Source organism: Ipomoea nil, unplaced genomic scaffold (assembly GCF_001879475.1).
Source record: "Ipomoea nil cultivar Tokyo-kokei standard unplaced genomic scaffold, Asagao_1.1 scaffold1596, whole genome shotgun sequence".
Classification (NCBI taxonomy): Eukaryota; Viridiplantae; Streptophyta; class Magnoliopsida; order Solanales; family Convolvulaceae; genus Ipomoea; species Ipomoea nil.
The window spans coordinates 519,624-533,021 of record NW_017618024.1 but is presented as its reverse complement, the minus strand read 5'-3'; the positions used below and the strand labels follow the sequence as shown (position 1 = coordinate 533,021).

General features: G+C 37.2%; 1 protein-coding gene across 2 annotated transcripts; it reads left to right on the top strand.

Annotated features, from left to right (window-relative positions):
- The first annotated feature begins 7,783 nt into the window (after positions 1 to 7,783).
- LOC109190898 (U3 small nucleolar ribonucleoprotein protein MPP10-like) lies at positions 7,784 to 13,125 on the top strand. Of its 2 annotated transcripts, none has more exons than XM_019341498.1 (13): positions 7,784 to 8,453; positions 8,558 to 8,619; positions 9,814 to 9,922; positions 10,041 to 10,151; positions 10,249 to 10,386; positions 10,642 to 10,710; positions 10,889 to 10,930; positions 11,047 to 11,115; positions 11,508 to 11,579; positions 11,673 to 11,726; positions 11,833 to 11,974; positions 12,653 to 12,706; positions 12,807 to 13,125. In XM_019341498.1, the coding sequence occupies exons 1-13, from the start codon at positions 7,818 to 7,820 to the stop codon at positions 12,821 to 12,823; spliced, it is 1,575 nt and encodes a 524-aa protein (XP_019197043.1). In that variant the 5' UTR covers positions 7,784 to 7,817; the 3' UTR covers positions 12,824 to 13,125. The 2 variants fall into 2 exon arrangements, with proteins under 2 accessions (XP_019197043.1, XP_019197042.1); XM_019341497.1 differs by having other exon boundaries at positions 12,804 to 13,125.
- Positions 13,126 to 13,398: the final 273 nt, after the last annotated feature.

Below are 13,398 nucleotides of genomic sequence, written 5' to 3'. Positions count from 1 at the left end.
CGAACTCTGCCATGGCTGCAAATAAAGAAGCAAAGTTAGATCGATCGGTATATAAAGTTAAGTCGGGAGAAGTAGCTCGGGTTAAACCTTTCTTCTTCCGCCTCGACGGCTTGGCGACCGTCACGCCCATCGGTACGGGAAGATATTTCTCCCGTAGCTCGTACGTAGGGGGCGGGAGCTTAGCAGCCTCAAGACTTTCGGCCGTTCGAAAGATCGTATATTCGTGCAGTTCGCTCGAGATCCGAGCGACCGCCTCCTTGAGCGCTTGTGTCTCGTCCGGCACCACTTGTTTCCGGAAGTGAGTGCTCCAAGCGCGGTCGACCGGGAGAATCCAAGGGTCGTATTTGATGGAAAAAATCCTATTTTTCCATCCCTTGTTGTTCCCGGGCAGGCCTCTGATCGCGCACATGTCCGCTCGAGACTGCAACATTAGGAACCCGCCCCCGTAGCTGCCCGGGAGAACTTTGACTTGGTAGATGTAGTTAAATAACTCCATCGTGCAGGCGGCCTCGTGCCGAGCGCATATCTGGGGGAAGCAGGCAATGATCCGGTGTGAGTTGGGGCAGATCTGGGCCGGGACAACCCGGTAGTATGCCAAGAAGGCTATCAAGAGGGGGGGGGGGGGGGGGGGGGAAGGGAATGGCGATCGGGGCCATCAGGGAATCGTAATGCATCCCGATCCACTTGCCCCGGTGCCGATCGATAACATTCCCTAGCTTCCGGCTCGTGTCAAATTCCACCCGACCCCTGAGCCTCTCAGCGATCCTAGCCGCTTCACCTTTGGTCAATCGGCTCATTTGTTGTTCGACATTCTCGCTGTTCAAGAATTCGAACTCCACAACTGCTGGTGCGGTCGGCCCAGCTGTATCTTCCTCGGCCGGCTCGGGGGTATTTTCCCGGTCCCCCCGTCGAGGAATGGCTTCCGGGTGGTCCCCAACCACCCGGGTAGGCGTTTCCCTAACGCCTTCGGTCGGGGAGCCTTGCCTGCCTGATGAGGCTCCTTCTTCCTCTTCGCCGAAACTCCCCGATCCGCTTGAGCTGGAGCTCGATGACCCGGAGGAGCTTGACGCGTTGTTTTGTTCGGAATCCCGCTCGGGGGCTGGAGCCGGTCGGTGAACGACCTCGGGAGAATAGGACATGATGTCCACCTCCTTGTCGCTGAGGTATTCGACCTCCTCATCGTAGTCCGCAATCGAGGCGTTTTGGCTGTCAGAATCCGTCATTTCGATCTACCTAAAGGTCGGTCGGGGTTAGTAAGGGACTTGAGACGTCCGGGACAGTTAGTTGGCCTATCAGTTCTACTTATGAATGAAAGCGTAAAGTATAAGAGGGGTTGAGAACTTACCGAATGGAGGAACTTTGCGAATGAAAGCCTGAAGTTTTTAGCTCGACTGCCTTGCTAAGGTGCTCTGCTCGGGGCTCTCTGAGGGTACCGACTGAAGCAAAAGAGTGAGGAAAGTTCAAATAAGGGCTTCAAGGGCCTATTTATAGGAGAGCATTTAGGCGGGAAACGAGTCCACTTGCTTGACACGACCCGCACTGATTCCGAGGCGACTGTTGCAGTCGCAGAGGCCGGCAGTGGCCGACACGTGGCGAGGAGAGGAATGACAGCTGGCAGGTCGGTTTGGTGGCCAGTGGTTGGGCTTCTTCATCCCGTCCCGTTTTTTCCCGGACGGTCAAAAAGGCCCGGGCTGGGGGGGCTCTTGGTAGGGAATATCCCGACCGACATGGCTTCACCACGACCGAGGTACCTTCGTCTTTTTCTCTTTGTCTTTGCAGGTAACAGGTCGGGCTCCTTGTAGAGAACCTGGTCGGGGATCGACCGGGAGTTGCCCGAGCGGCAGTGTCGACCACCGAGCGGTAGCCCTTTGGCGAGAGAGCTGATAAAGGACACGTGGCGGCTCTCTACGACGACAGGCAGGGCACCCGGGAGGATGACACGTGGAGGCTACGTGGAGAACATGCCGAACGACCGGATTCTTGTCTCCGGCATAGCGGCTATAAATACCCACAGTAGCCACAGTGTAGGGGACTTTTGGACGATCGATAGGTTGTTGTTAGAGAATCCCGACCGCAGTCAGTCGGTACTCAGAGCAACCAAGTAGATTGTACTTAGGGCCTCTATTGTGATCAATAAAGACATTACTTGCTTTAATTGGTCTCGAGTTATTTCATATTGCTTACGTATAATTAGCAGTATCAATATATATATATATATATATATAATATTATTCTAGTATTAATAATAGAAAGAGTAAATACCCAAAATGGTCCCTCGACTATAGCTAAATTCACAAATTGGTCCTCAACTTTTAATTTCAACCAATTAAGTCCTTAACTTTACAATTTTAACACAATTTGGTCCTCCGTCTATTTGACCGGTTTGTTGACCGTGATCTTTGAGGATATATATGTAATTTCACGTACAAAGCTCAAAAGAATTTTGACCAGTTCAGCTTGCCTACGTCGCTTGGAGTCACGGCTTTCTTGAAGAGCCGCTCTAGGGACTTCGTCGATCTATCTATCAAAAGCTATAATCTCTCCGGCATGGGGTGCAGCTCCTGCCTAATCTCGATCGATCTCGCACGTGACGTCCTGTACGTGCACCCCAACTCTAACGCCCTAGTGGTTAACACGGAGATGATTACGCCCAACTATTACCAAAGGCGACCGAATTTGGTAGATTGCTTTTAGCAGTGGATTCAAATGTAACATTGCGGTCTAAGAATGCAACCGGAACCTTATAAAAACGACAATGGACCGTGAAATTACTTATATATCCTCAAAAATCACAGTCAACAAACGGTCAAATAGATGGAGGACCAAATCGTGTCAAAATTGCAAAGTTAAGGACTTAATTGGTTGAAATTGAAAGTCGAGGACCAATTTGTGAATTTAGCTATAGTCGAGGGACTATTTTGAGTATTTACTCTAATCTTACTCTATATAATAGCAAAATGTTTTTTGCCAATCAATTTCCCGCCTAAATGAAATTGCATCATTTTAAGGTAATAAATACCAATTAAATGAAATTGCATCATTTTAAGGTATATAATGCATCATACTTATCTATTTTCAATACATGTTAATCTACAATTATTGTTATTTAATGATGAAGCAGGTAATACATTCCAGTATTTTTAAGTTAACATTTTATATTATATAAATTAGTTTATTGTTTACTGGAAAAAAAATTAGAGTATCCAATTTAAAAAAATAAGATTAACCTGTTTTTTTTATTCTTACAAATTTGTTGATCAACAACAATTTAATTGTTCATTTTAATATAGTTTTGAGAGGGAAATTTTTTTTTAAAAAAAGTTACTAAATCAGTTACTAAATTGAAAAAAAGTTTTTTAAAATTTAAATCAGTTGCATGAACAATAATATTGGAGAGACGAATAAGTTTAAACAAATAATTATTGAACTGATATTAAGTAATTAGAAAATATGATGTATTTCTTAATTTCGTTTTAAACCATAAGTTTTACCTGAAGATGATACTGTATGTATTAGTTTGTTTTAGATTTGCTCCGGTCACCCGATTTTTCAGATCGGCATTTGGGGTAGAAAGCAATTCCACAACGGCCAAAAACTATGGTCAGGTTATCTAAAAAGTTTTTTTTGCAGTGGATTACTTGAACGTGCGATGATTTAAAATCGAGTGTGTCAAGACGCCGGAAACAGAGAAGGTTCGCGTAAGTTAGTGAACATTTTAGAGAGAATGACGAACGAAACAGAGTAGACGGAAGCGCAATCGTCAAAAAATATGGATTAGGGTTTGGTAATGAGGTTTTATAATTGGGTTAATGGGCTCGGGTATTGGGCTGAAATGCAACGTAACTGGATTATATGGATAGATAATTAAATATTTATTTGGCTTAGCATTGCAGGTTTTATTTTTTCTTTCATGTCATTAAATATTTCATATTTAGTTTAGATTTATATATGTTGTACGTATATAATTATTACTATTAATCAATGTTTGAGAAAAGATTTTCGTAGTTAGTTTCAATGTAGGATGATGATATTGTATTTTTATTTATATATTGTCAAGTATATGTACTATAGGCTTTAATTGCAAATCATATTAATAAATGTTTTTATATATAAGAAAATTTAATTTCATACTTTTTTTTATTGTATATTGTTTGATTTCCTAATTTTTAAATTTTTTTTTATTATAAAAATGTGTGTGTATAATTATTTTAATGTACACTTTTTAAATCTCATGTGGTATGTTATAACACAATTCTTTAAAATATATGCTAACAATATGTGATGTTCGATATAACAACCAATTTAATATTGTTAAAGAAAAATACATTTCAGAATAAGTTTTAATTTCATGATTAATATTTTATTTTAAAATATTATCAATAATAAAGTTACTTAAATTTTATGCCGTGCATCGCACGGGGCAAAAACTAGTAGAAATTTAAAACAAAAGATTCAACCCTAGTCTGCCATCGTCTCTTATTTCAACTAGTTTTTTACGCGCATTGGGCGATTGGGATAATGCCCAATGTTTTTTTTTTTTTAAATAAGCGCATTGCGCGATTGGGATAATGCCCAATGTTTTTTTTTTTTTTTAAATAAGTACTTTAAAGTATATTAAGGCAAGATTATATTGAAATTGTTTATGCATAGATAATTGAAGGTTGAATTTGCGTATTTAAATAGGTAATTCTTCTCCCAAAGGTTGAGTCCCCAACCCCAAGGGCCCCCCACACTCCGACCCGACAAAGCCTTGTGGGAAGTTGTAAATCACGGTGACTCAATGGTTCAGCAGACAGGACCAAATGCCGGTGCGAACAAGGAATCTACCCACTTTGGACATAATTCCCGCACTGCCGCCGCCGGGGTTCAAACCTTGGTATCTTCTCCCAAATACTGCCCACTAAACCATTGAGCTAAGCCCGTGCGGGTTAAATATGTAATTCTAAGTTTACAAATGCAAGATAATATAGTCAAGATTGATTATAATTGTCAATAAAATAATTGTATAGGTATGGTTGAAACCAAATACGGGACATAAGGGATAACAAATAAAAATTAGGGCATAAACTATTAAATATATACTAATATTGTTTGAGGAGATTTCGACATTAGGATTTGTGGTTAAGTTCTATTAAGACTTTAATATAAGAATTAGATTAATGGTGTAATTATAATTCTATATTAGACGTTAATATTAGAATTAGACTAACGGTGAATTAACGGTATTTATCGGAAAAGTTAAATGGATAATCATATAATTAAGGATAAATTAGAAAAACTTTAAAAAAAATTAAAACCTGAACAATTTGAACCATTCATTTGTTTTAATAATTTGGCGGTCATTTTTTCTACCTAGTGTTAATAATTAAATAAATTCGTTGGTCAAATCCGCTAACTGCTGATTGTCAAACAAGGACATTGCAAGGTAGTTCTCACTTCAATTTGTTGTGTGATTTGAATACTCTCTTTGTCACAAAATCTCTCAAGTATGTAATATGGTTGGCTTTATTAATTATATTTTTTTAAATTTTTTCATGGTATTAATAAAATACTTGGTAAATAAATATATAGCATTATTTTGTATTATAACTTTGATATTTAATTAGAAAAATAGTGCACAAAAAAGATAATAGACAATGTAGTGAATATAATCAATTGATGAATTTGAATGTAAAAATTTGTACATTTGAGAAAAATAAAGACAATATAACTAATGAAAATATTTCTCTTAATTAATTTATTGATAATGAATAATTTTTTTTCACTGAATTAAGACATTGTAAGGACAATGTAGCGAATATAATCAATTAATAAATTTGAATATAAAGAATTTTTATATTATAGAAAAATAAAGACAATATGACTAATACAATTATTTCTCTTATTTAATTTATTGATAATGAATAAATTTTTTTTTTGAATAAAGGCATTGTGGACACATAATTCTAAATTAAAGAAGTGCATATCTATAATTTTTTGTTGTAGCTACTAAATTATTATTTATATAATAATTTAATAAGAGTAAAATAGAGTACTAATTATGCCAATTTTGATTGGGATGAGGTTCGAACCTAAGACCTTTTTTTATTATTGAAATCAATGAGTAAGTTAACGTGAACTAACTGTAATTCTTAAAATTTTAACGGAATTAGTAACAGTGTGTGGGTATTTTAAGAAATTTTAGTGTAAAATTTAAATCTTATCAATCTTTTAATCAATCTGAGCCATTCATTTGATTAAAATCTGTGATCGCCATTTTTTCTACCCATTATAGGCTTAACTCTCTTGGTCTCTTATTAGTCTCCTCACGTCCTCAGTGCCCTGTGCCCTGTGCCCTGTGACTGTCAGATCGTGTCTGCCCTCGCCATTTGCCAACGACTCTGGAGAGCTCGCCGGACGACTCTGGAGTGCTCGCCGTCTGAGTGACCAGTGACCAAGACGGCCAGTGCTCCGTCGCCGTCTCCCTCTCTGCTCCGGACAACTCAGACAGTCAGACCTGGTCTCTCGTCAGTCGTCTCTCACCGGCGACCGTACAGGACTCAACGACTACAACTCGACTGAACTCACTGAAGGTAAATTTTTACATATTAAAATTAAAAGAAATTTCATATATTATATATGCTGCTATGGCTGGATTTTCTGTGAATATATGGAGTAGGGAGCTCTAATTGTTTGAAAATTAATTGTGGACTATGTTTGAAAATTAACTATGGAGTCTGTTTCATTATTATTTTAAATTTTTGCTGAGCTTTGTTCTTGTATATGGAGTCTGGACTATCAGACTATGTTCTTGTATATTGCTGAGCCTGGGCTAACTTTGAAAAATAAGCATACTGTGTAATGGACTAATGGTTCATTATCATTGTATATTGCTGACTTTGAGAAATAACTATGCTGTGTTTTTAAGAATGCTGCTATGGCTGGATTTTAGTTTTTTTTTTTTTTTAATAGGCATAAATAAAAACGGGGCGGGGATTGTCCCCGAAAAATGCCCGTGGGGACGGGGACGGTGCCCCCGTCCCGCCCCGTTGCCATCCCTAATTACAGGTTGGGTTGTAAATCCCAACCTGTATAAAAAACCAAACAGCCCGGCCTGTTTTTGGTTGAACTCGAGATGGGCCGGGCTGGCTCGTTTTGACAGCACTAATTCCCGGTGGGGTTTGAATATTTGTTAAATAATATATATATGAATCAAATTGTTGTTATATTTTACAGTGTGGGGGTTGAATCTATAGTTTTAAATGAATAGTATCAGTAGTATATTACCTACTTACCTTGTTTACTTGTTTATGAAGTGCTAATTTGCTGTAATAATCATAAGTGTTGATTCTTACGGTTGATTAAGTATTTGTTGTTACTGTTATATTATTCAATGAAGTGTTGGTTGACTTGGTTCTTATTGTTATAATAATATTCAATGTTAGATACTTAGATAGTTGGACGTTACCATGTTTAGTTGTTTATTCATTGTGTAGGAGGATTTTGAACAAGAGGAATTATGCTGAAGCCGTGACTTGTTTCATTTATGTTTGAATGCTATTATGTTTACATTGTTGTTATTGATGGATTTTCAAGACATTGTATTAAACTTATGTTAGTTTTTTGTATTATGGACTTATGGTTTTGGTGTTGTTAAACATGTGTAGTTGTGTTGGATTTTTGTAGTACGGACTTGTGCTTTTGTGGTTATTATTATTAAACTTGTATTGTTGGATTTTGTATTATGACCTTCTACTTATTAAACTTGTCTTGTTGGATATTAAATCCTTCTTCACAAGCCCTACCTTAAACCTCTCGTGAATGCAGGTATCGCCCACATGGAGAACGACGGAGAGGTGGCGCTTCGCTGGCTGAAATCATCAGAGCCACCACTCTACCTTTCACCGTCGTCGGAACTTTCGGCGGCCGCACGATTAGCTTGCAAATATCTCTACTCTTCCCTCAAACCCTTCACCCCGAAGTCTCCTTTTGAGCAACTTCTAACCGACGGGTTCGATGCAGAGCAGATATGGCAGCAAATTGACATCCAATCGGAGCCTTTACTTTCCGCTCTCCGACGCCGAGTTAGTCACTTCGAGAAGAATTTGGAAAGTATATCAGAACAGTTCAATGTGGAACCAAATGGGTTGGAGAAAAAGAGTGGGCTACTGGAAGTGTTAGACAAAGAAGGATATGATATTGACGATGCCGACTTGAATGATTTTGATGAGGATGAGGATGAGGGGGAGGATGAGGATGAGGATGAGGATGAGGGGGATGAGGAGGAGGATGATGGAACTGGCTTGGTTGAAGATGAGTTCTTGAAGATAAAGGAATTGGAAAAATTTTTGGCTGATGATGAGGCAAGGGAATATGGTTACGAGGAGGATGATAAAGCCAAGAAAAAGAAGAAGAGGAAGAGAGTTGAACAATCAGAGTCTGAGGAGGAAAATGTAGAAGAAGAGGATGAAACGGTATGAATATTTATCCCCCAGTTTGAACTTTGATTAAAATTTGAAGCCTTGCTTAAAGAGCTTTGGAAGGCTAGTACTTCTTATGCTTGTATTTATTTTTGCAGCTTGAAGATGTGGACCTTGAGGATGATACCTCTGATGCAGATGGGGACATGGAGAATGCCAGGTGCTGCAAAATGAATTTCCTTAGTTTATATTTTCTGTCTAACTGTAGTAATATTCATGTGAAATGGTGCATAATCATTACATTAGGTAAAGTTTTGCCACTCAATGCTTGCACTTCTCAATTCTGAAATTCTGAAGGGGCTTTTTGTAACTACTTTGTATGCTTAAGTAGCAGGCCAATACTTCAAACTTACTCTTTTCCTCAATGTCTTGGCCTCCTCTCTGACCCCCCACCCAGTTTCCAATTCCTGATTGCAAGTGTTCTCCCTGTCTACCCAAGCCTATGTTTAGACCCACTTCTCATTATATGTAAAATTGTAAATCACTTAATTGCTTCAAGTAGCTTCTTTGTGGGACGAAAAAGATTTATCATCTTTTCTAACAGATCGTCCTTTATGTTCTCATTCCATATGTGCTTGGAGTTGATGTCTAACTCCTTGGATTGCATATGCTCTAGTCACCCCCTTTGCTTATTTAGTGGTGATTTTATTTAAATATTTAAATTTCCCTGCAGACATGTTAGATGAAGTTACTATCATTACTTATCACAAAAAAAAAAAAAAAAAAAAAAAACAGTTCTAAAAATATACTGAAAATTATGTAGCAATTTTTCTTTATTCTTCTTATTGTGTGTAATTAGTGCACTTTGTGTCAGGAATCTATACTTCAGTGTTTAGATGCATGGGCTGATATTTGGAGGCTATGTGTCGTACACGTCTTTTTAAACTCTTATTTTATTTTATTTTTTCTGTGAGCACTGTCTTTGTATCATTCGATGATATTTTTTGAATTCGATGATATTAATTTTTCAAAAAAGGAAATGTTAGTGAGATAACCGTGCTCTGTAGCTTTATTTTCTCAATGTTAAATTGAGCTGTCTTGGATATGGCATGAATGCTCTCTCCTAGATGTAACATATAATAATTCGTGTTCCATTAAAAGGCCATTGTACTATTGTAGGCTTACCCATCTTTTGGTCTAAACTGTGGCTTTAATTGATTTTGTAAATTATGTTCTACATTTATTTCAATATTTTGTAAAAAGAAAATAGGGAAAAATTTAGGCTGACTTTCATTAATTGGACTGAAAGCCTCTTGTTTAGATGATATAGTCATTGGAGTGTCACAACTTCTTGATGTTACACAGATATGAGCATGGACATTCACTTAATTAACTTGTGCTTACATGATTATAGGTATGAGGATTTCTTTGCTAGAAAGACAGATCACAAGGGAAAACGTAAACCACTTGATAGATCTGACCACATGGAAATGGACGAAGAAGTATCTGATGACGATAACCAGGTAGTGCATTCAATTCCTCTTGGTGAAAAGGAGATTCAATAATATGGAATCTATATTTGAGTGATTATGCTCTTTTTAGATAATATATTACTCAGCCATGTCCATCTTTTTCTGGCAGGGGAACCAAAACCTTTCTACCCATGAGCAAGAGCTTCTAAAACTTCGCTCTACGATAGAGGAAATGGAGAAGGCAAACGTAGAACCAAAAGCCTGGACTATGCAAGGAGAGGTAAAATAGTTCATCTATGGTTTCCTTTAATATAAAATTATAAATAGATCTATATGCATCACAAATTGTATCAATTGACTGTGGTCTTTAATGCCAGGTAACTGCTGCTAAAAGGCCAAAAAATAGTGCATTAGAGGTTGATCTAGATTTTGAGCACAACGTGAGACCTGCCCCTGTAATTACAGAAGAGGTTACTTTGTCTCTAGAAGAATTAATTCGAAAACGGGTCCTTGAGGTGATTATCATTGCATATCTTATCTACTCTATGTTACCTCAGTAAGCTATTTATCTTTGAAATAGAATCAATTCTTTAGATTGTTGACATTCAAGTTTGTTTTATATCTTTTGGTTGCTATATCTATATGGTTATTTGTTTTCTTTTGAAGTTTGGGGGTTTGACATTCTGAGCCCTTGTATGAAACTAAAAAGGTTAAATATGAGAGGAACAACTAGCATTCAAGTGTTCTCAACCCTTTTTGTAAATCTGCAGGAACAATTTGATGATGTTCAGAAGCCTCCTAGTTTGCCATCAAGAGCACCAAGAGAGATAAAAGAAGTGGTAATTTGTTTTTCCCTGGAATAATGTTTCTTTTCTTTTTGGGGTGGGGGAGGGGGGGGGGGGGGGGGGGGGTTCTTCTATCAATGTGCTTCTCTCTGGATCCTTTAACAAGTAAAAGTGATGTGAGAATCTGTGACCTTTTTTGTTTTTTTTTTTTGTTTTTCTTTTTTTAATGCAGGATGATAATAAGAGCAAAAAGGGCCTTGCTGAAGTTTATGAGGTCAGTTTATTAAAATTTGTCTTGTAAAAGTGGTGCTAGAGATGTAGTAGGCCATTATTTCTGATTAATAACTGTATGTTTTACAATTCACTGATGTCTATTGAATACTAATGCAGGAGGAATATGTCCAGAAGACTGGCCTTGTTTCAACAGCAATGACTTTTTCTGATGAGCAAAAGAAAGAGGTGTGAACTATTTGCTGCTCAGATTTTCCTTATCTTTCTTTCCCCAACAGGAAGAAGTCTACTAGAGTAGTTTTTGTCCTCTCATATTACATATCTATATGTTTTAAGTCGACTACTTTTATACTTCTTATGGCCTGTTTGGTTCGTGGAAAAGAATTAAGGAAAAAATCTCCTAGAAAAATATTTTTCAATGTTCTACAGTGACATTTGCCAGAAAACTATTAATCACCAGTTTGGGGCAAAATGTGAAATAGGAAAAAGGATGTGAGCACCTTTTCTTCTTACCTGAATAGAGTTCAGCTCTGGGGAAGAAATCCACAGCCCAAAGCAAAATGCTGATGAATAAAAATGAAAAATTGTGAATTACTGACTACTTTTGTACGTGTTCACAGGCAACTATGCTGTTTAAGAAACTCTGCCTGAAGTTGGATGCATTATCTCATTTCCATTTCACACCAAAACCGGTAAGGCTATATCCTGCTCTAGATTTGGCAATAATTTGTTGTATATGGACTATGATGCAGTTTATATGGATCTCTATGTATCAACTCAAACAGGTCATAGAAGATATGTCTATTCAAGCAAGTGTCCCTGCCCTTGCAATGGAAGAGGTAATGTATTGCTTTGTACTTAAAATTTTTTCCTCATCTCATAGGTTATCATACTTGCATTGTTTCAAATTTGTTGTGTCATTTCATGGCATTGTTTGCATGGCAGATTGCACCAGTGGCTACCTCTGATGCTGCTATGCTGGCTCCTGAGGAAGTTTTTATTGGCAAAGGAGATATTAAAGAAGAAGCAGAGCTGACACAAGCAGAGAGGAAGAGGAGGAGAGCAAAAAAGAAAAGTAAATTCAAAGGTGAGTTTTCAAATGGTTTTTCTGATATTTGTTGTTGATCCCAAATATGAATATCGAGATTTCTTTATTAATAGTCCTTTTGTTAAAAAATTGATGATATTACATACTGTCCAATATTTCTGAATCTATGTAGGCATGTCTCCATTTTGTATGGAGAAAAATCAGAAAATACATCACACCCTGGCCTTGAGTGCTGTTCCAGATTCATTGATCTAGATGTGACTAAGTTTGGAGTTATATTTGCTTGATTTTTTTTTTTTTAATATGTTGCTTTGCACTTTCATTGGCTATTAGGTTTCTGTAGTTCATGTTTTGATCTGTCAAGGAATACGATATGATGTTATTTAATTGTTTTTATAATTTCTTCTGTGGCATCTTTTCATTCTGTAGTTTCCTTCACCTAGCTTATAGTTTGTATCCTAGCTTTACCGGTGTCTTGTTGGCTAATTACTATATTATTATTGTTGCTGCTCTTTATTTTCAAATCTCTTCACTAATTGTTTACATGATCAATGGAGTATAAATCACCCCATTTCTTTATTGCATGGTTTCATACCCATGAATCTACTCAAATATATTATTCAGCTTCATGTAGATTTCTAGACTGGCCGTGTACAATATTGTGTACTAGATTTCACTTCATTTCTTGAAAATTGAGTTTGCATAATAATTTTTCAGCGGAGGCATCGAACAGGAAGGCACCTCAAAATACCTCGAAAACAGATTCCGAGAGTGAGTTCTATCCTTTCAATCACAACTAGGAAGCTTTTTTTTTTTTTTTTAAAGCAATTGAGAAGTAAAATATTGATTTTGTGATGCCTTGAAATAGCAGGCAAGGAACAATCATGACTGTACTAGGATTGTATTCTAAGTCTTTCTGCTCCCTGAGAACAATATGCAAGTTCAAGCGGGAATTGGGCAACGTGAAGGCAGGTTAGGATTTTGAGGCATTATAAAAATATAGTTTTTGTTTCCCGTAGTATTGATTTATTGCTATTAGTTAATTTTACGGTGTATTTCTATTCTTTGAAAAAAATGATTTTTGACTGATGTTTAAAAGAACATTTTACTAAAATTTTCCTGGAAAGGAAATCTACAACTAATCCTTGTTCTACTACAAATTCCAGAACTGGGATTAGGTCCGTTTCCCACCTTATTTGGTTAATGGTTATCATCAAGAACTTGGGGGCGTTTAGTTCGGAATGCTAGGTTATTGGGATGTTGTATTGGAATTGTGTTTAGTTAATATTAGTGTATGTGATATTAATATGTTTGGTTGAGTTATTAGAGTTAATTCCATTTTTGGTCTTAGATTTATAGGTGACTGTCTACTTGGGCGTTTGGTTCAAGTTATATAAGATAATCGAGGTTATATTTGCTCGGTAATATAATATTCTCATGTTTGGTTAAGTTATGCAATTTTC

Coding starts and splice junctions, on each gene's coding strand:
- LOC109190898 (XM_019341497.1), top strand. CDS start 7,818: ATGGAGAACGACGGAGAGGTGGCGCTTCGCTGGCTGAAATCATCAGAG. Junction 11,580..11,672: donor TCCATTTCACACCAAAACCG/GTAAGGCTATAT, acceptor CAACTCAAACAG/GTCATAGAAGATATGTCTAT. Junction 11,727..11,832: donor CTGCCCTTGCAATGGAAGAG/GTAATGTATTGC, acceptor TTTGCATGGCAG/ATTGCACCAGTGGCTACCTC.